General features: G+C 34.7%; 1 protein-coding gene across 1 annotated transcript; it reads right to left on the reverse strand.

Moving 5' to 3' along the window:
• Nucleotides 1-20,343: 20,343 nt before the first annotated feature.
• On the reverse strand, nt 20,344-23,297 carry LOC134247404 (complement component receptor 1-like protein). The gene is made up of 4 exons (XM_062729778.1): nt 23,192-23,297; nt 22,784-22,969; nt 22,371-22,467; nt 20,344-20,488 (listed from the first exon to the last, which is right to left on the reverse strand). The coding sequence occupies exons 1-4, from the start codon at nt 23,253-23,255 to the stop codon at nt 20,344-20,346; spliced, it is 492 nt and encodes a 163-aa protein (XP_062585762.1). The 5' UTR covers nt 23,256-23,297.
• Between the last annotated feature and the right edge of the window lie 983 nt (nt 23,298-24,280).

Here is a 24,280-nt window from a genome sequence, read left to right on the forward strand (position 1 = left end):
GCATTTCGTCAAAAAACAAAGGAGATATAGCCATTTAAAGTTTCAGCCAATCAGATTAAAGCGCATGCGCATGCACGTGATTTCATGAAACTTTTATATATCATGTTGTAGGATATCCTAATTTGTGACTATATTTTGAATTTCAAAGCATTTCATAAAAAAACAAAAGAGATATTGAGATTTTTGTTCCAGCCAATCAGAGCGAAGCGCACGTGCATGCGCGTGAGTTCTTGCTAATTTGACAGTGTCATATTATCTACACTATTAATATATCTTTATATAATGAGTTTCAAAACATTTGTTCAAAAAACATAAAAGTTATAGCTATATTAAGTATATCAGTCAATTCACTCATTTCACGCGCACGCACGTGCATGCGTATGCGGGCAAAATGACCTTCGTTCCGCACACCTACACTACACACCTATTAACCCTAAAAAGGTTTTAGCTCAGTTGGGTGAACAGTTTCTGAGAACACTCGCGGACAAAAAAGTACCGGAGAACAAATAAGAAAAAAAATAATAATAATAATAATAATAACTAGTGCTAATTGTAACGGGGACCGTTACAGATGTTCCCCAAACCCTCCCCATCTCCCTTTTGGTGCCATATTCCCTATAAGCTTCATTAAATAAGACAATCTTTATGCATTTGAGACTTTAAGAACGTTTACCCAGATGGGTACCAAGTTCATTCAAATTTTAGCATTGCACGCGTGCGCATGTTAATGCATGTGCGTAATGACCATATCATCTTGTTTACACAATCTATATAATTAAATTTACTAAATATTAAAGTATTTAATCCAAAAGTATTAAAAAATACGCTCATTCAAGTGTTTTTTTTTATTTTACTAATTTCACTGCACGCCCGTGCATACATGAGCATGGTGACATACCTTCTTGTAGAAGTCCATTACATCTATCTATGTTCTAAATCCCACTCCGTTTGGTTGAAAACCAAGGGAGTTATAGCTGATTAAAGTTTCAGCCAATCAGATTGCAGCGTACGTACACGCACGTGTATTGATGTGCTTGGTGATCATACCTTCTTGTAGAAGTCCATAATATCTATCTATGTTCCAAATCCCATCTTGTTTGGTTGAAAACTAAGGGAGTTATAGCTATTTAAAGTTTCAGCCAATCAGATTGCAGCGCACGTACACGCACGTGCATGGATGTGCATGGTGACCATACCTTCTTGTAAAAGTCTATTATATCTATCAATGTTCCAAATCCCATCCTGTTTGGTTGAAAACCAAGGGAGTTGTGGCTATTTAAAGTTTCAGCCAATCAGGTTGCAGCGCACGTGCATGCACGTGTTTTCATGAAAATTGTTATATTTCGTATTGTAGGATATCCTAATGCATGGCTATGTTCAAAATTTCAAATGATTTCATCAAAAAACAAGAAAGATTTTGAGACTTTAGTTTCAGCCAATCAGAGCGAAGCACACGTGCATGCGCGTGAGATCTTGCTATTTTGACCATGTCATATTGTCTATGCTACTACTATATCCTTATATTATGAGTTTCAAAGCATTTCATCAAAAAGGTAAAAATATACGCCTATATCAATTAAATCGGTCATTTCACGTGTTGCTCGTGCGCGCTCTTGCAAGCACGTGCACACAAAATGGCATGTTGACAATGTCATCTTACCTACATTTATAATATGTCTATATATGATAAAAATCAAAGCATTACATCGAAAAATGTAAAAGTTACGGCAATTTCAAGTATATTGGTCATTTCACGTGTTGCACGTGCGCGCTCTTGCAAGCACGTGCGCGCAAAATGACCTTCGTTCCGCAAATCTACATAACATGCCTACTTACCCTAAAAAGGTTTCCCCTTAATCGGATGTGTACTTTACAAGATCATTCGCGGACAAAATTTTCCCGAGAAGAAAAATAATAATAATAAGAAACAGAGTAAAAACAATATGTTCCCCAACTTCGTTTGGGGAACATAATAAGAAACAGAGTAAAAACAATATGTTCCCAAACTCCGTTTGGGGAACATAATAACTAGTGCTAATTGTAACGGGGACCGTTACAGATGTTCCCCAAACGCTCCCCAACTCCCTTTTGGTGCCATATTCCCTATAAGCTTCATTAAATAAGACAAACTCTATGCATTTGAGACTTTAACAACGTTTACCCAGAAGTGTACCAATTTCATTCAAATTTTAGCATTGCATGCGTGCGCATATGAATGCATGTGCGTAATGACCATATCATCTTGTCTTTACAATCTATAGATTTTGATATACTAAATATCAAAGTATTTAATCCAAACGTATTAAAAAATACGCTAATTCAAGTGTATTTTTGATTTTACTCATTTCACGTGCACGCACGTGCTCACATGACCATGGCGACCATACTTTCTTGTAGAAGTCCATTACATCTATCTATGTTCTAAATCCCACCCCGTTTGGTTGAAAACCAAGGGAGTTATAGCTGTTCAAAGTTTCAGCCAATCAGATTGCAGCGCACGTACATGCACGTGTATGCATGTGCATGGTGACCATGTCTTCTTGTAGAAGTCCATCATATCTATCCATGTTCCAAATCCCATCCTGTTTGGTTGAAAACCAAGGGAGTTATAGCTATTTAAAGCATAAGCCAATCAGATTGCAGCGCACGTGCATGCACGCGTTTTCAAAATAATTGCTTTATATCTTATTGTAGGATATCCTAATACATGCCTATATTTAAAATTTCAAAGGATTTCGTCAAAAAACAAGAAAGATATTGAGACTTTAGTTTCAGCCAATCAGAGCGAAGCGCACGTGCATGCGCGTGAGATCTTGCTTTTTTGACCATGTCATCTTGTCTATGCTTCTAACATATACTTCTAATATGAGTTTCAAAGCATATCATCAATAATTTAAATAGTTACGTCTGTATCAATTATATTGGACATTTCTCGTGTTGCACGTGCGAGCTCTTGCAAGCACACGTGCATGCACATGCTTTCATGATATTTCTTTTATTACGGGCTGTAGATCTCCCTAATGTATGACTATGTTCAAAATTTCAAATGATTTTATCAAAAAACAAGAAAGATATTGAGACTTTAGTTTCAGCCAATCAGAGCGAAGCGCACGTGCTTGCACGTGCGATCTTGCTATTTTGACCATGTCATCTTGTGCATACTACTCATATATCCTTACATTATGAGTTTCAAAACATTTCGTCTAAAAATAGAAAAGTTACGGTTATATCCATTATATATTGGTCATTTCAAGTTTTGCACGTGCGCGCTCTTGCAAGCACGTGCGCGCAAAATGACCTTGATTCCGCAAATCTACATAACATGCCTACTTACCCTAAAAAGGTTTCTACTTAATCGGATGTGTACTTTACAAGATCATTCGCGGACAAAATTTTCCCGAGAAGAAAAATAATAATAACTAGAAAAGAAACTCGTTGCGAGCAACGAGAGGTCTTCCGTCTGATTCTAAAAAAACAAAAACAAAAACAAAACAAAAAAACCCCCGCAAAATCGAGCTGAAAAAAGTGATCAAACTTTTTATGGAAACAAAGGGGATTAAACCCGAATCGCCAGCGTGAAAATCCAATGCGCTTACTATTACGCTATTTGGACCACAGCTCTGAATGTATTTGAATATATTTCTGCAACAGTACATCTGTCTTAGAATGATGAAAGGTGAATCACTATTCGTAATTTTGCGTCAAATGCCACGAGTAAATCTTCGCGCCTTTTCTTTAGAATGTTCCATTAAATAGATGTGATAGCTTCAATGGAAAAAAAAGAATGTTGTTATAGCTTAAATATCAAGGTGAAGAAAGTATATTTAACACATTTTACAAATTTCATATTGTATATAAGCAAGTAACACTAAAGCAGTGAAACAGTTATTGAATTTAACTTTCTTAAAATTTCCTGTTTATCCCTTAATTGAACTATCCCGAATAGTTAAGCTTTCATGAAAAGGTTGAAATGTTTTGCCGAAAAACATGTGTCGCCCGAAGACAGTCAAGGAATCGGATACCATTTATGCTCAATAACTTGAATCAAATCTTTGAGACAAGAATGTTAATATAAACTCCATTTAGCGATCTTTTAAAAAAATGTCTTATTTTGTCTTTTCTATTATTTTAATGTGACACAAATGTGCATTGGAAAAACAGTTTGTAATTTCTATATTTACTATTTTCATTGACATTGTTTCTAGAAAAACTATTACTTATAACTATAATTTAAGATCTGTTTTCACGTGTTGCAAATCAGAAGGTATTACATTAAGTCTTTTCTTTTCCTACTTTGAGAAACAGCCAAATCCAATTATAGATGACGTTTAAGAAGAACATATAGTTTGACACAGAATTGCAACGTAACTACGACGTGACAATCCAAGTATTCCTTTACAATTTATTTTTCCTTGTGTTACTTTTGTTCAAGCAAACGCTCGGCTGACTCCGTAAACCCCTATTGCGAAATGTCGGAGTTGACAGGGACAGCCGCCATCTTGGATTCGCTTCAGATTTTTAAATGCTAATATCTAGCGTTTCGATTTATCAATATCCAAACAAATTGACCGGTCACGGTAGCCTAGTGGTAGAGCGTTCGCTTCGTGATCGGGAGGCCCGGGTTCGATTCTCGTTCGCGGTGCCGCGTCATACCTAAGACGTAAACAAAGGTAGTGACTGTTCCTTCGCCAAGCGCTCGGCACTAGAAGTGAAAGTCACGGGTCTTTCGGATATGACCTTAAAAACGTAGGTCCCGTGTCACGGTAGGCGCTGGCACGATAAAGAACCCTCACTGCTCAATGGCCCTGAGTGCCGAGTATAGGTCTAAATTTGAAGCCCTTCACCGGCATACGGTGACGTCTCCATATGAGTGAAAAATTCTCAAGAGGGACGTTAAACAATATACAATCAATCAATCAATCCAAACAAATTATATAGTGAGCATTATAAGAAAGGTTTCTATTAACATACAAAAAATAAATGAAAATTTCATTGAAAACGGCTGAATAGTTCTCGAGAAATCGCCTGCACAAAATTTTGGTAAAAAAAAAAGAATAATAAGAAACAGTAGAATCACTATAAGGTCTTCCGTGAAGACGGAAGACCTTAATAATAATAACTAGATGCGATCTCGTTGCAAGCAACGAGTAGGTCTTCCGTCCGATATCTGATGGAATAAGACCTGTGTTGGGATAATTCCACTGATAGGAAAAAAATGTCAAAAAGGCACAAGAATTCTTCAAAATATGTTTAGAAACTCAAAAAATGTAGGATCTATCAATTCAAATCAACTTCCGGTTCTACTTCTTCACTTCCGGTGCGACAGTATGTGCTCAAAACTACTTTCAACTCTGCATCAAGCAAGCAGTAATCATCCCTGAAACTTTGGATGGGAAATACTCATTTTTAGACAACTTCCGGTTTGAACGAACCGTACTTCCAGTGGAAATATTAAGATGCTATGCATTCTTTAATCACTATAATGAACAATTACTTTCATTAGAAAATGAAAAAAAAATCGCTATACATGTACATGTATTTAAATTTCATGTACTTCCGGTTTAAACCGGAAGTGTTGACGGAAAAAATGAACAAATTAAAAGTATGCATATTGTTGGGAACATTATTTTGACCATCTTTTGTTCACTATTGCTTATCAAAATATTCACGCTTTTCGAGATATAAAGCGTCAAAGATTTAGCATTCTAGCCCCCTGTGAACCTCTATAACGTAACATATGATCAAATTTTTAGTATATATTGTTGCAAGTCGTTAAGTTGAATATCTTTGCTTCAGTGATATATCACAAAATATTGATCATTAAAGAGTTAAAGACGAGAGACTTTTGGCCCCTCTATGCACCTAATATGAAGGGCTAACCCCATTTTCTTCATATCAAATGAAAGGTCGTACTATATTGCACATTTTTTATTATATATGTCTTAACCAAATATTAACAAGTAAAAAGATATAAAAGAAAACGTATCAATTTTTGCGAGATGCATATGAGCCTGTTTTCGAGCCCAGGCGAGCGTCGATGCCTTTTTTACCTGGAAAGCTCTTTATGCAAAATGTCACATCTGCTATCCTTCCTCTACCTTCACTGAAAATCTCAAGTCGATATCTTCAGTCGTTTAGGAGGAGATCTCAGGACAAGCCGACCCTCTAAAAATCAGAAAATCGTCCATATCTCACGACCGGAAGTGACGTCATCGACGACGAAAATTTCCGACAAGGTTCACATGAATATCTATCAGATCTGAAAGTTTAGTGAAGATCGGGCGAGCCGTTTCCGAGAAATCGCGTGCACAAAATCGGTAAGAAAAATAATAATAATAGGGAAAAAGAAACCGAACGAAAACAATAAGGTCTTCCGTTGGAGACGGAAGACCTTAATAATAATAAGAAGAAACAGAGTAAAAACAATATGTTCCCCAACTTCGTTTGGGGAACATAATAAGTGTAGAAAATTGGCAATTTACATGTATGAGGTGTAAACTTCTGCAAGTTATATATATACAATAACATGTATGTAATGGTTTGGGTCGTGGATATCATACAGGGTAGCTCAGTCGGTATTATAGCACATGTGACTAGTGATGCAGGGGTCTCGGGTTTGATTCCCAGTCCATCCATACATTTTCTCTTTTCATGTTACATATACATGATGTTCACCGAAATTCTATATATATGTATAGGATACAAACACTGTGAGAAATATATTTTGATGTTGACTGCAGATAATATTGTATTTGTTAAATTTTATATATTACAGATAAATTCATAAAGTACAGAGTACAAGATATATGAATGTGAGGTTCAGACCATTCATGCTGATGATGATTCATCTACTGCAGCTCGACCGAAGAATGACTTTCCATCCCTTCCAAAAAGAGCAGGACAAGAATCGCTTGTTGAAAATGAACTAACATAGTCAATAGACTAAAGTTTACTTTTCTTTGTCAGTTTTATATTACATGTATCTGTTGATTAAGTCTTACATCAAAAGTGGTAACTAATCACTCCACATATAGATTTTTTCCCCCCATTTTTAGCTCTACTGGTCAGAGACCAGAAGAGCTTATGCGATAGTAATACGTCCGTCGTCCGTCCGTCTGTCTGTCTGTCTGTAAACAATTTTTCAAAATGCTACTCCTCCTACAGTTTTGGTCCGATTTCAATATAACTTGGCACACAAGTAGACTACACTAAGATACATAATTTTGTGCATCGGTTTTTTATTTCGATGAAGGGTGTTGCCGTGGTTACTAAAAATAGAAATTTCTGTGAAATTCTTTCAAAATGCTACTCCTCCTACAGATTTGGTCCGATTTCAGTATAACTTGGCAAACAAGTAGACTACACTAAGATACATAATTCTGTGCATCGGTTTTTGATTTCAATGAACAATGTTGCCCATGGTTACTAAAAATAGAAATTTCTGTGAAATTCTTTCAAAATGCTACTCCTCCTACAGTTTTGGTCTGATTTTGATATAACTTGGCAAACAAGTAGACTACACTAAGATACATAATTCTGTGCATCGGTTTTTGATTTCAATGAACAATGTTGCCCATGGTTACTAAAAATAGAAATTTCTGTGAAATTCTTTCAACATGCTACTCCTCCTGCAGTTTTGGTCTGATTTCAGTATAACTTGGCACACAAGTAGACTATACTAAGATACATAATTCTGTGCATTGGTTTTTATTTTGATGAGTGGCAAGGATCATTTTTAGCTCTACTGGTCAGAGACCAGAAGAGCTTATGCGATAGTAAGGTGTCCGTCGTCCGTCTGTCTGTCTGTCTGTCTGTAAACAATTTTTCAAAACGCTACTCCTCCTACAGTTTTGGTCTGATTTTAATATAACTTGGCACACAAGTAGACTACATTAAGATACATAAAATAGTGCATCCGTTTTTGATTTCAATGAACGATGTTGCCATGGTTACTAAAAATAGAATTTTCTGTGAAATTCCTTTAAAACGCTACTCCTTCTACAGTTTTGGTCTGATTTTAATATAACTTGGCACACAAGTAGACTACACTAAGTTACATAAAATAGTGCACCAGTTTTTGATTTCGATGAATGTTGTTGCCATGGTTACTAAAAATAGAATTTTCTGTGAAATTCCTTTAAAACGCTACTCCTTCTACAGTTTTGGAGTGATTTCAATATTACTTGGCACACAAGTAGACTACACTAAGATACATAAAATAGTGCACCGGTTTTTGATTTCAATGAACGGCGTTGACATGGTTACTATAAATAGAATTTTCTGTGAAATTCCTTTAAAACGCTACTCCTTCAACAGTTTTGGTGTGATTTCAATATTACTTGGCACACAAGTAGGCTACTACACTAAGATACATAGAATAGTGCATCGGTTTTTGATTTCGATGAACGGTGTTGCCATGGTTACTAAAAATAGAATTTTCTGTGAAATTCCTTTAAAATGCTACTTCTCCTACTATTTTGGTCTGATTTCAATATAACTTGGCACACAAGTAGACTACACTAAGATACATAAAATAAAATCTGATGGCAATGGCTTCTTTTCTCATCCTTTGTTATAAATACAAACCAGTAGAGCTACAGTCTCAACAGAGACTTCTGGTTCTATTTATTGCTGAATTAAAGTCTCAAGTCCCAACTGCTACTTTTCTCTTCCTTTGTTTTAAGTATAAACCAGTAGAGCTACAGTCTCGACAGAGACTTCTGGTTCATGTATAATCTACCCTGTAAGTGTTATGTCTGGTGTGGTAATAGATCACTCCACATGCAGCCTTTTTTATTTTTCATGTTTAATGTACTATGTTATGTTTTGCTTATGTCAGTTGCAGTATTACACTGCTGTAGATTATTCTTTTTTAAAAGCTGTATGCATAATTATATGTCGACTTGTGATGTCGGGTTCAATAATAGGCCACTCAACAGATATTATGCATAATCTACCTTGTGAGTGTTTTTCAGGTTTGTTAAATCTTAACAAGCTGCTCCAGATATTTATGTAGAATTTTTTTTTTAAACTTTTTATATAAAATGTTCTGTGTCAAGTGTTATGTCCCAGTGCAGCATTGTCATTTTGTTTTTAATTTTTATGTACGCATGTATAGTTTATGTATGCCTCAGGTCAAGGACAGTTATTATCCTACCTGCTCATGGTATAAAATGACTTTTGATCAATTTGAAAGAGTACTTATCATATTTTTTTCAATGATATTCTTATCATTCTATGAAATAGAATTTTGTGAATAGTGCAGTGCTATGTCAGATGGATTTTTTTAATTCTGTATGACCAAAATCTTTTTTTCGGACAAAATAGCATGCATTTGACATGTTAATAATTAGGGGGATTTTGACATTGCAATGAAAAAAATATTAGATGCATAAAGGGGGGGGGGGTATTAGACCATTTTTTAATTTAATAGTTACATGTAATTACCTCTCAATGTGGCCATGATTTCTGAGTGAGACATTGTGTTGGACATTTTTTTCATACAATATATTTTTTAGAAATCTATAAGAAAACATAGACTTTGTTTGCATGAAAGTAATCAAAAGGGTTCATGTTGAAGATTTTTTTATATGTTTTTAAATTACATTTTTGTTCAAGTATTGTTGAAATATAAATTTATATTTTAATATTTGTTGAGGAATTTTCCAAAAAAAAAAAATAAAGCCCATATTTAACAATTCATTTTTTATGGATTATTTCAATATTGGTTTAATTACAAGTTTTATTGTGAGGGGAGATGGGAGGTAACTCTTTATGTTATTACTCTACATGTACAAAGTATACTATTTCTAATTTCATAAAAATATTTTCTTTAGTCATTTATTAGAAATTGATTTTTACTTAGAAATTGATTTTTACTTCTGATTTATTTCTTCAGTTGGTTTTCCCTAATTTGCTATGCAGTTTTTTGAATAGCCACTATTATTCTTACTTTATGACGGAAACCAAAAGGGGGGGGGGGGGGTAGTTGTGGACCATTTGGTACCTTTATTAGTCCTCAATGTGACCAAGATTTTTTGAGTGAAGAATGCTATTAGATAAATCTTTTATATAATGATAAAAAATTAAAATTCTATTGGACAGATTTTTTTTTAGAATTTAAAAAGTGTCAAATTTGTATGCCTGAAAATGGTCAAATTTGTTAAATTTCAAATGTTTTACATGTTGTATTCCCTTAATTCATCTATATTCAGACAATCCATTGTTCAAATAAGTTTATAGTATCAATAATGTTTAAAAATAATTTTTAATATTGAATGTATGTTGCATAATAAATTTTTTATGTGTAATATATATCTTGTATTATGATTTTTTGAGTGACTGGAAAGGGGAGGTAACTCAGTGCCCCCTGGTTCCGTAATTTACCCACAATGCCATGTTCATATTTCGACTAAGTGTTCATTTCACATCCCTTTACGCCATGTGAAAATTTCAACAAAATCTATTGACAGGTTTTTTTGGGGTCAGGTGTCCTTAGCTACCTTAGTGAAAATTTTATAAAGCTGAGTTTATTGTTTATGACGATTGAAAGTAAGTCACAAGATGATATGAAGGTTTCCCCTGTCATCTCTATGATCATTTTATATTAAGAAAAACACATCATGATAGATACATTTTCATCATTTTGTTAAGTGCAGCCCTATATTTTTAGCCAACTTTCCAAATATTTACAAGTATATAATGTAACAATTCCCTGTCTCGTTAGTTTATCCTGAGCATAGTGTTCACCTTAATTTTGCACATAAATTGTTCTTTTACGCAAATATACATGCTAAAATTGCTATACAAAACAATCTCTCTCTCATTAACATGAAAGAATTCGTTTTAATAATCCTTCCTCCCTCCCTCCCTCTTCCCCTTCTCTCTCTCAAAATTATATACTGATATGTTTAGGACTAGTCGATCCCACCTTTCGAAAATGCAATTTTCTACGGATTTGCTCAACTGTTCAAGCACAGTCGTGATGCAAGTTTTTGAAACCTCTCTATCACTTTTTCCCTCACTCTTTCTGGGAAATAAACTTTTTGTGGTACAATATAAAACCATTCTGTGTTTCATACATTGATTGATTTAATTAGTTTAGTTGAAACAAGCACGCGCATTGAATGGGGTGTGCAGAAGCGGTGGCAGAGTGAACCCTGTTGTCCTGTTTGAAGTTTTTTTGCTCGTCAAGATATTTTGCATCCCCCCTCCAACTTTCAAAAACGATGCTACGAGCCTGTATAAAAATGCCGATTGTACTAAATTATTTATCAACTGTGAAAAAAATCATACTTGTGTTATTATCGACAAGAAACATATATTGACGCAAGCGTCAAAAATCGGTCGCAAAACAATTTGTCCTTTCAATGAAGCAACTAGAAACTGAAATGCTTGATATGTTTTTAAAATACCTTATACTTATCTGTTAATTAAGATATCCCTGTGACATTGAACATTTGCATGTGACTTGACAGGATTTTCTTCAAAACATAATGCATATACTTATCTGTTAATTAAGATATTCCTGTGACTTTGAACATTTGCATGTGACTTAACAGGATTTTCTTCAAGACCTAATGCATATACATTAAGTAAACTACTCATATTCCTCTGCGTCTCCGTGCACAGTTTGGTACAAACCAACTCTGTCGGAAGTTTGATGTTTTAAAGTAGTTTTTACATTTAAAGATTAAAACTAAAGTTTAAACTTATCTTAACCATAGAGATATATAGATTTATTTAATAAAAACGCAACAAATATGTGGGACTCTTCGCTCGCTCTTAGAGGATGTTACCCCCCCCCCCAACTCTCTCTAGATCCGCCACTACATTTTCCCTCTTTTGTTTGAGATGTGGCGAGAAAAGACATGGCATACTGTAAAACACGCTTTATTCTTGTCTGTTTGAGCAAAATCTCGCAATATTCTGTCTGATAATAAATTGTCATTCAATCATCTGGACATTTTCTTTCGGAAATGTTTATATTTACAGGGCATTTTAAAATATATTCAACAAATCCTGTTTAAATAGAGAAAGTAAAAATGTTTATTCTTGTATACTGTATAACGCGGTCGTTGCTTTAGACCATGCCCAGCACGTCTCCGCTCCTCGGTTATGTCAGAGTTTGTCAATCAGGATTGGATGAAACATTTACCCCATATTTACATTTTTTTAATTTTATGATTATTGTGCGTATTTTGTTAAAGATTAAAACACTCTGTTTTAAATAACTTTTAATATTCTATTATGAAAAAAATTCTATTATATGAATGTTCAATATATTTATTTATATTGTTTAAACTCCGCAGAAACGCACGACGGCTTCAAACTTTCATATCAAATAACCGACCGCCCCCTGGCGACCGGCAATAAAAACGTAAAGTATTTAGTAAATCATAGGCGTCGGAAGCAAATTGAAAGTGTGTGTGTTGGGGGGGGGCTTAACCAACGAAAAAAGTCCCAAATTTAAATACTTTTATTATGTGTATCTTTGAAAAAAATGGGGAAGGGCGGCTCAGCCCCCAAGCCACCCCCCCCCCCGGCTCCGACGCCTATGTATACATGTGTATATTCTGTCTAAGGATGAAGTGATATTAGTATTCATGCATTATTTGGCGCAAAGCATGTACACTATAAAATCAAGCACATGCGCTTCTACCCAAATGACACTGTCAAACAAAAAAAAACACCTTTGACCTTGAATACTGATATTTCAACCAATGAGATTTCAACACAATGAAACAAGGCATACTCTTTATGGATTGAAGTATAATGATTTTCTAACTACATATACATGTATGTGCCATATACATCGTTTTATAGATTTTCAAGTTTAAATGATTATCATGATTTATCAATTGATTAAAATATCAATGATGAACAATAGTACAAACTTGAAACACGATGACTTTCTATTTCAATTCTTTTGAAAATTTAAGATAATCTATGTACTGAAATGGATAAAAGTACTTGGTATGCTCTTGTCGGTTTTATATATATCATGCCCTGTATAACATCGGTATAATTCATTTTAGGGTGATTCGGGTGGTTTTGATCCCAGTGATCTGGCTTACAAGACCTCTACACCAATAACTTTTGACGATGATAGAGAGAAATTTGAAGCTCCATTGTTTATAAGTGAAGAATGCCAGTCATTGGTCTCAGTATATCCCGAACGTGAAACTGACCTTCTAGTTTTAAAGATAAGAAAACACCACACCACTACTGTAAAGGAACAGCCAAAGTACTTACCCCTGAGTAGCGATAGCGACAATACAGAAGAATCTCCTGTAGAAGTGGTTGACTACCACTTAAATGTACCTACAGAACCTGTCATTATATCATCTGAATCTAGCGAAGAAGAAAGATCTATCAAACTTGAAAGTAGCACAATCAAGTATTATGGCGGGAACAAAAGAATTCCGATATTTTCATCGCCCAAAGAGGCCATGAGCGCGACAGAAGTTTTCAAACTTTGTTTTGGAGAATTTGACAACAGATTCGTTTGCACATCAAGTCCTATTGGCGTTCGATTTAATGCAATTTTCATTATTAATTTAGACAATATTGACCTACGATCCCTGTATGCAGATGACAACGGGGTGTGGAATGTTGCTACTCCGCGCAAGTATTTCCGTGTAGAAATCATTGATGGAAAGGTACACGAAGTGATTTCTGGTCACAAAGAAAACTACACCCATATTCTCAAAAGACAATATGGAACACACGTAGCAACACTGACACACAGTGGTGTTACATTTCAGCGAATTATATACACCGTTTACAGCAAGTCTGGAACAAGATGTCGCTATGCAGTCTTACAATATCTCCACCGTGACGGAACAGAAGAGGACGTTATTACGCGTCCACATGGAAATGCAGTTGCAAATAAAAGGCCATTTCTAAAGACAAGCCACGATGTCTTAGAAAAAATGAAACAAGAACCCTTAGATGTAAAACCAAGAAAAATGTTAAAAAAAAATGATTGATGAAGTAGGAGGACCGCTGCTTTCATCATCCGCAGCATCAGAACCTCGCAACCTGCAACAGGTATACAATGTTCGAAGATCGAAAATAGCTGCTAAGAGTGTTGACGATTTTACGCACCTGCTAAGCCAAGTTAAAGAAAGTGCATTTGTTCACGATCTGACCATTGATGGCACTTCCGTACAATACGTCCTCGCCTCTGAAAAACAACTCAAAGATATGGAACACTTTTGTACCAATCCCTTACGATTTTCAATTTTTTCAATTGACTCTACATACAATGGCAATTTTTACGTCACAAATACTTGCTTCAAAAATTTCAAAATTGTCCACGCCGACGGTCGTTACAGAGGAAAGCATGCATACGAAATTGGACCAACATTTGTACATACGGAAAAAGCAACAAATAATTTCGTAGGGTTTTCTGCTCACTCTTACGAATGAATCCGAATCTTAAAACTATTCAAGCAATCGGTTGTGACGGAGACGAAGCAATGATGAATGCTATCCATATCTGTTTTCAAGACGCCCAGAAATTGCTTTGCTCTAGTCACAAGAAAGACAATATTGAAAGAAAATTAAAATCTCATTTCGGAGCAAGAGATGCGGCCATTAACCATTTGTTATCGGACATATTTGGTAAAGATACAGGGTGTATTCATGAAAAGGGGCTTATAGACAGTGAATCAAAGCAGGAATTCGACAGGAAACTGATGGGTCTAAAGGCAACATGGGATTGCCTTCAGCAAGGATTTCATTCTTGGTTTGTCAAGTATGAAACTGAATTGTTTAAAGCGCACTTAATAGCAGGAATTACTAGATTGGCGCAGGTAGGCTGCCGTTATTCCACAAACCAAGTAGAAAGTACGAACAACAATGTAAAAGACTGGCTTTGCCGCTCGAATAAATTGAGTTTTCTAGTAGCTAACCGTCATATAGAAGAGTGTGTTGCGTCACAGCAACAAGAGTTTGAAATAGCAATTTACGGAAATGGCCCGTACGAAATAGCTGAGAGCCATGCTCATTTGCGAAAAAGTCGTCATACGTGGAATTCCCTAACAACGGACGAGCGCCGATGTGCTCTCAAAAAATTCTGGATGTCGCCATTGTGTGATATATTCAGTACTGAATCAACTACAAAATGTACATCTGTTAGTACCACAGAGACTGGTAATCCTGAAAGTGAATTGCATCACATAAAAGGAGTGGAGAACAGTTTGTCAGTTAGCGTTGATGATCTAGACTTCGCCTTTCCTCCAAAGGAAATGCTTAAAGAAATTTGGACAAAGGCCCAGAAACTGTTGTTGTTGCCAAATTCGGTCGTGAAAGCTCCTGGATTTGATGGTATTTTTGTCCAGCATTCTGCGAGTAAACACACAGGCAAGAATCCACCTTGTATGATAACTTTCAAGAAATCGGGAAAGTGTGAGTGCAATTGTTACCTGTATAAATCCTCAAAAATTTGCGAACATGTGGTCACCGCTTCTGAATTTGAAGGGAAGTTGAAGCAATTTATACAGTGGAGAAAAAAAGAAAAATCAACAGTCAATCTGACGGATTTAGTAACAGCTGGAATTGACTCCGGCAATAAACCCAACGTACGCAAACCAAGAAAAGGGGGTTGGAAACCTCTTGGTAGGAAATCCTATACTGTCCAGCAGGATAGGGAGCCACTGGTTCTAGATTCTTCAAGAGATAAAACTATACAGGCACTTGATGATATAGAGAAAGAGAAGGATGTCAATGAAGTCGAGCTAATTTATTTATTTCAAACAAAAGCTCAGTCATGCTACGGTTGTGGAAAAAAATTCAATCGAGACCAGGAACAGAATGATCTGACTGTAAAAAAAATTTTGTGAACGCGAGTACATGTATTTAGGGGAAAAAAAGAAGAAACTTCAACATGCTTATTTTCATCTACAAAACCTTTGTTTAAGACAAAAATTTCCAGAATTTCAAAAACATATGTTAATAATTTCTAAAGAGTCAGAAGCAATTGTACCAAAAGAAGTTAAGGAAAAGCTATTTGCTATTGGAGTTGATGTTTAAGAAAAATTCGTATTAAAATTTGAGAACATTACCGCTTTGTTACTTAGTTATAGTAAATTGGTTTTGAATAATAGTAGGGGGTTAATATAGCTCTTATTTATTTACACTGAAATTACAATACTCAGTTAGAAGAGAGAGAGAGAGAGAGAGAGAGAGATGTAATTATGCAATAACTCGTTCATCTGAAAGTCTAACCACTTGGTCTTTAAAACTTTGGTAAATCAGCTATACCTTTCACCCCCTAATTCCAGACACATTCCTGAACCAATTTTTTTTAATTTTACCTTTCCCTCAACCTTTTATAAATGTTGCCTCTACAGGCGATAAACTGGCTTGATTTGAATTGTGTTATGCATTGCAGAAAAATTCTAATTCAAGTGAATGTATTTGTACAGACGACTATAAAGGGTTGGGACGTTTATGAAATATACAGATTCATAAAAATTGTCTAGAATTAAGGAGGGAAAGGTAGATGAAATACCAATGTTGGAAAGAGGAGAAATTCTCCAAAACTGTGTGTAAATCTTGTACTGTAAATTGCACATCTTTGTAATTACTAGTACGTGATCTGTAGCGTTATGGTCAAACACTAATATATAGAACCATAACACCACAGTTCTGCAGCTTAATCTATACTTATATAAATGCAAACATTTAGAAACGCCCAATTAATCTCTTTTTATCTTTCACTGCGTATAAAGACAGTCGTTATATATAAAATTACACTAATTATTATATTTTAAATCATAATAGCATTTCATGTTGCTAGACATTTTTTCATATTTTTGTTTAGTTTTCGTTTCGTTTTGATTTCGTTTTGTTTCGGTAGGTTTCGTTTCGTTTCGTTTTGATTTCGTTTTGTTTCGGTTGGTTTCGTTTCGTTTCGTTTTGATTTCGTTTCGTTTCGGTAGGTTTCGTTTCGTTTCGTTTTGATTTCGTTTTGTTTCGGTTGGTTTCGTTTCGTTTCATTCTGATTTCGTTTCGTTTCGGTAGGTTTCGTTTTGATTTTGTTTCGTTTCAATAGGTTTCGGTAGATTTCGTTTCGTTTCAATTCGTTTCGTTTCGTTTCGTTTCTATTTCGTTTCGCACTTTACAGGTACCCTACAAAAAATGGGTCTATTGAAAAAACTCAAATTCAAACTAAACTGAAAAACTCTTTCACTGATGTATACGTCATTTATACGCCCCTAGCTTGAATATGCTTCAGTAGTGTGGGGAGGTTGTTCATCGTCAGATTTTGAGAAAAAAAAAGAAAAATTACAACTAAAAGCAGCCCGTATTGTTACTGGTCTGATTCTATTAGGCTAAGCGTCTAGAGGGTCTTTATATTTCGAAACTGGCTGGGAGCCACTAAGTGATAGACGCAAGCTACATAGATTACATACTATGTATAAGATTCATAATAATTTAGTTCCTGATTAACTCTGTGATATTATCCCTGATTTACGTTTCAACGCGTCCACTTATACAACAAGAAACTCTCAAAACTATAATATACCCATGTGTAGATTACAATTCATCATTTGTACCAACTTAAGTTAACGAATGGAATTCAATATCGCTAGAAATTAGAAACTTGGGCTCACTATCTACCTTTAAAATAACGATTGCACAAAAAATAGCAGTAGCTCCACCTTATTTCAGTTTCGGAAAAAGACGTAATAATGTATTACACACCAGACTTCGACACAACTGTGCATTTAATGTTGATCTTTATAGGTGTAACATTATATCCAGTCCTTCATGTTCTTGTGGAAAAGTAGAAGACACTCACCATCTTCTCTTGTCCTAACTATACTGAGGCCAGGAAGGAATTTTTCGACAAGTTTCTGAGATTCTATAAGGTTCACATTGTTGACACACATACGTTACTGTGGGGCGATTCTTCTCTAAGTGTTGTTGAAAATGAATATCTTTTTTCCACTGTACATTCATATATTCAGCAGTCTGGCAGATTTAAATAATTTTTATACATGATTGTGCATAGCATTTATCCATCACATACGTCCTTGCAGTTTATTATTAATCATGTTGTGAATTTATTAATATTTTTCTAAAACTGTGTAACACAAATGAAGCATACACTTTATAAACTTCCCATGTAGGGAGAGGGCGAAATAAGTTTTGAGAATTTGTGCCCAATCCCATTGTATATGTTTATTAAAATAAAATATGTTCAATTCAATTCAATACTGTTCATTATCTCCATACCTTTCTTTAAAATATCACGGATGCCATGAATGTCGAGTACTAAGCTATGCACTTTTGAAAAAATGGGCATGACGAAAGAGTTAGGTAGAGAAAAGAGGATAGTTGCATATGAATGAGTTTTATCTCAATATCTTACCTACTCATACTCCCCTTTTTAAGGAAGAAATATTTCAAAATCACCTGTCAGTTTTGAATATTTTTAATATCCAATAGAGCCAAAATGAATTTGAACTACCTTACATACCGGGTATATTGGACTCCGAAACTTCATAACAATCTTTACAAACAAAGATACATTGCAGGTTCCAGGAAATGTTCAACGAAGCCATTTTCGTTACTTCTCGCTAAGATATTGATATTACTGAAGGAAAAACTTCAAAAGTACTGTGCAACTTTATATTCAAGAAGTGGTGAGAGACAGATGTGGATAATAAAAAATTCCAAAGAACTTTTGGACAATTTGATATCACAAGATTTTACCAAAATCAACAGCAAAAGAATTTACAACTTTTCATCTTTATACAAAACAATTCCCCATGATAAATCAAAATCAGGGTGTTTATATCATTGACAGCTGCTTCTTTGATAAAAATGAAACTCGTAAATTTACTTACCTGGTCATTTGCAAACTTCATTTGTTAAAAAAGATACTGATTCTACACAGAAGTACTCTAAAGTTGAAATAACGAAGATGCTTGAGTTTCTAATTGAAAATATCTGTGTTTTTGGAGAACAGGTATTCCAACAATCTATTGGAATTCCCCTTTCAGACTTGGATATTTCACTTTAAAAGACGTGGATGCTAGCCTAGCAACCAAGTTATATGAAAAACGTGACGACTTTAACTTTTCTGTAGTAAACTTTCCTTACTTATATATGCAGCAATATACCTTCATCACCTGCATACGGAGTGTATATATCTCAGTTGATACAATACACAAGAGCATGCTCTACTTATGAACAATTTCTAGAGAACGGTAAATTATTGACGAGCAAGTTGATGAAACAAGAATATCAACAGTCTCGTTTAAAGTCATCATTTCGTAAGTTCTATGGTCGATACAATGACCTTGTTAGCAAATACAATTTATAATTGATTCAAATGCTGACTGATTTTTTCATACCAACTGTTAGTCTATTATTTATACATTTAATTGACGACATATTTTTTCCGTTATTTCCTGATCATGACAAGGAGCACACGGTGGGTTTGACAGGTCGGCAGGGGATGCTTAATCCTCAATGGCACTTGATCCCACCTCTGATGTTTCGGTGGTCCGTGTTTGCACTGCTCTTATTCTGTATTGTTTTATGAACTTTGAGATTGAATACTGTTCGTTATCTCCGTATCCTTATGCTAACACTTCAATCAATGTGTTTCTTCCCTTTCCTCTTTTCTTTCTTCCTTTTTTTTTTTTTTTTTTTTTGTTTAAGAATTTATGGAGTTTACGAGTCCAGTATGGTTATGGAGTAATGGAATGTAAAAAGCGATAAGTATTTCGAAGATTTTCATGATTTACAATATTTGAACAAACCAAAATATTTGAATAAGGGTAAATGTTACTTATGGTATACACAGGGAATTTGTTCTTTAGTATTTCACCTTCATGTGTTTGGAAATGATAACAGTATCTAGCGTGCTCCTTCAGTTCAAATTAAGAATAAAAAATACTCATCAGATAAAAAACACAGAAGAATATCACAATTTTAATTTTGCCATACTTGTATTTTTGTAAAATTTAAATCTCATGCAGTGACATTAGTTAGAAAGCATCAAGTACTTTCAAATTATTAAGTCCGCCAGCGGACTTTTCAAGTCAAATTTAAAAAATTACAACGATAATTCAGTACTTTTTTATCGATTTCCAAATATTAACCACATCTCATAGTATACAAATTGAAAGCATCTTATATTTTCATGCCTGTGATTGCCCAAGTATTGTGTTTCTGGTAGCACAAAATATTAAAATCATCGACTCGTTACGTGTAAATAGATTAAATAATTTCAAAAGCTCCAAGTATCCTAAAAAGGTGCAGCATTAAATTGATATAACTGTATTCTCTGCACATAATAAAAGGACTTCTCTCCCCTCCTCACATTTTGTGGAGCTGGTGCTTGCCCCTGTCTGTGATGGGGGTGACGGGGTTACCGTGACCACCCCTCCACATCCCCCCTCCCTTCTCTCCCCCTCTGTACAGCGCCTTCTCGTCATCTTCCTCTCCGTTCTTTTTCTTGTTCCTGTATTAAAACGGGTTAACAAGAAGTTATTTAAGGAATCACTGTCTAGTGAGTAGAGTATGCCAGGGCATCAACGATAGTTGGAAACGTCAGCTGATACAAAGACAGTTGGGATGTAAATGTGTTTTAGCCCTCCTCGGCTCCTGACCTATCTCTTGGCAAAATTTATATTCTGGTATAATGATCAAGAAATCAACACATGTTAATTTCAAATAGTTATCACAAAGAGAACAAATAGAAATGGAAATATACCAGGTATTTAATGGAAAAATAAGAAACTACAGAGGTATATTCATGGAGTCACAGTATCTAATAATCTCTTCCCTTTGTACTCTTTTTTTTTGTTTTCATTCAATTCAGAAGGTGTAGTTCAAAAACTTGTAAGAAGCAATATACCATAAAATAAAGTATTTGAAGATCTATACACAAAGAATGTATGTAGCTATCTGTGTTTTTCCTATAACAGTGGCGGATCGTCACACATGTCTACAAGAATTATGAAGCGAGATTCTAAAATTTTAATATATTCATTTTAAACCTACGCCAAACTTTAAAAATTATAAAAGGCATATGCAATGATTTTTTTCAGTAAACAGTGTATTTTGCTAGGTTGACCAGGTGAAGATTGGATATTAGAATTAACAAGCAAATTCAAAGAATTGTGGTCCCCCGCTTTCGGTGTCATTTTGGGTGATATGTCATTATTTTGTGTCTAAATATAAACGCCCTATCATAAGTCATCTATTTAGAAATTATATGTGAACTCCAAGGTCAAGGTCAAAGGGTTAACGTTCTTTGTATCCAATGAAAAGTCTTCTAAAAGGAATTACATATATGAAGTTTGAAAGCCCTAGCCCTTACCATTCAAAAGTAATGGTCAAAAAGTTTTCTCATAATTACAAAAAATCTCCAAGGTCAAGGTCAAAAGGTCAAGGTTGTTGGTATCAAATGAAAGGTCTTGCCACAAAGAATACATATGTGAAATATGAAAGTCCTGGTACTGTTCAAAAGTTGTGGCCAAGGTCAAAGTTTTTGAAAAGAAGGTCAAACTCAAATGTCAAGGTTATAAGGGCCAAGGTGTTTGGTATTCAATGAAAGGTCTTCTCACAAGAATTATTTATATGAAGTATGAAAGCCCTAGCCATTACCATTCAGAATTATGGTCAAGGTTAAAGTTTTCTCATAAGTACGGAAATCTGAAAGGTCAAGGTCAAAAGGTCAAAGTTGTTGATATCCAATAAGAGGTCTTGCTACAAATAATACATATGTGAAATATAAAAGTCCTTGTACCTACCATTTAAAAGTTATGACTAAAGTAAAAGTTTAGAATTTTTGTGTAAAAATGGGTCAAACTCCAAGGTCAAGGTCAAAAGGTTAAATTTGGTGGTACCAAAGAAAGGTCTTGTCACAAGGAAAACACATATGAAATATGAAAGTCATAGCTCCACTGAATCAAAAGTTATGGGCAAGGTTAAAGTTTTTGTGACGGACGGACAGACTGACAGACAGACAGACGGACAGACGAATGAGATTTAATGTCCCCTCGCTTTCGCGAAAGCGGGGGACAATAAGGTAGTAAACAGAAAAGGGGAATGCCGAACTACATCCACTTTGTAAAACTGGTTGCGCGAGTTATTTTTCTTTCTCCACAATAATGTCAATATTAGTAAAATAATTTTTTACGAAGCAAAAGATAAAATTATTTTGTTGTCATGCTCGGGTGTTAAGTTAGGGATTGGATCACACTTTCACAAAAGATTTTTTAAACTCTAGAAATATTCTTTTAAATCATAAATCAAACACATGATTACATATTCCAGACTTCTTACATGTATATATTTCAGAAATTTATAGCAATAAAAAGATCCACATATATACTTACATGAAGCAAAATATAATCCTTGGTAAACAGCACGGAATGAGGATTAACCCCCCAACAACACCCAACAAAAGGACCCACCATGGAACATCCACAATACCTAAACAAAAAAAAAAAAAAAAAACTCATGTGAGTTATTCGGCACCTATTGCATGTATAGGAAGACTTTTTCTCTGATATGCAGTAAGCGTAACATATAGCTTCTGGACTTAATGAAAAATCTTTTTTATGTTTCAAGCAGAATGGGCAAATTATTGTTACAATTTTTAATAATCCGATCGTCAACACAAAATTGACTCTTATTTAACAGAATATCGTATTCAACAGAAACGATACCCTTTTATTTGTCTTTTTTGGGGAATGGAGGGGTAGTATAGAACAAATTATAAAATCAAGTATTAAGACACATGACTTACTATCTGATACACAGGTAGGGGGCGCGCTGGACCATGTCCCCCCGATCTGACAGATCAAGTCTGACTCCCCATTGAGGGTGTAGCTAGGGAGGCACACGATCGTGTATTTCTCCCCCACGGCATATGACGTCTTATCCTCTGTCAGGGCGTAGGCATTGGCGGGGAGGGCCGGCTTAGTGCATGTACCTGAAAGAAGTTACTCAAAATTAAATGGATATATTCGACAGGACATCGAAAAGCATAAAGCGGGGGGGGGGGGATCAATAATTATGTTTACATAGAAACTTAATTGTATTAAAAGCTAAGGTACTCTCTTTCTTCAGAAAAAAAAAATAAGCGCTTAGCGTAAGAGAGAGAGAGAGAGAGAGAGAGAGAGAGAGAGAGAGAGAGAGAGAGAGAGAATCTTACCATGTATGTAATGAATCAAATTTAGCAGCAGGAAGACTGCTGACAGGATCTGCCTCTCTTTCATTCTGTTTTTTTTTCACATCTTCCAATATTCTAAATAAAAAAAACACGCAGTGATATATACACATCCTTGAATTCAATACATATTTTCAATCTTGGTCCTTAAAATTTAACCTTTGCAGAAAACATGAAAATATTAAAGGGTATTAGACGCATGCCTAGAAAAAAAAAATAAACAATTAAAATTGAAAAATTGTTATATTTAACAAGGATCATTTTGTTTTATCAGCATTCTCAAAAATAATGTTGGAATCAAAAGCCCTGTTTAATTGGTACATCATGAATTATATCAACAATTTTACTTCACTTCGCAAGTTTATTTACTGCATTTTTTTCAACTCAGGAGCGTATATCTATATATGACGAATGTTTGATACAAGTGACATTTTTTAGTTTGATCTTAACAAGTTCTTTCATATTTATCAACAGCTTTATAAAACAATCTTACCTTTGCTAAAAATTCCAACGTTTGCTCGCCATGAAAAAAAAAATTGACGAAGTGCGATCTTAAAAATTAAACCTCACAGAATAAGTAGCGAGACTAAGAAGTAAAATTAAATAGTCCACGTAAACTCCTTTATAGTAACCAGGTTAATATTTTATTAACGGATTATTTATTTTTACATCGGGCTTTAAATTACTACACATCACGGTCATGTATAAAGATATTAAAAGTAGTGTTCGTAGTATATAAACAAATGAATTCACTTTTAAAACATACACGTATACATGTACATTCAGCTTAAATTGTAAGTCAGTTTTAGCAATATAACTTCACATGCATCCGTTCATATCAGGATCATCTTATGAAATGTATATCGGGCAAGCAAAAAAAAAAAATTGTACATAATACACGTAATAACATGAATAAAATGATTGTATATTATTTTAATTACTTTTCTCTTCAGCATTGAAAAAGGAACACATTTCTTCATCAAATACAATAACCTAGGTATATTACATACATATAGGTACTAATGTGTGAGAATATTTATAAATGCAAGAGAGAGAGAGAGAGAGAGAGAGAGC

This window comes from Saccostrea cucullata, unplaced genomic scaffold (genome assembly GCF_032062105.1).
Source record: "Saccostrea cucullata isolate Sc308-1 unplaced genomic scaffold, CSIRO_AGI_Scuc_v1 ctg2568, whole genome shotgun sequence".
Classification (NCBI taxonomy): domain Eukaryota; kingdom Metazoa; phylum Mollusca; class Bivalvia; order Ostreida; family Ostreidae; genus Saccostrea; species Saccostrea cuccullata.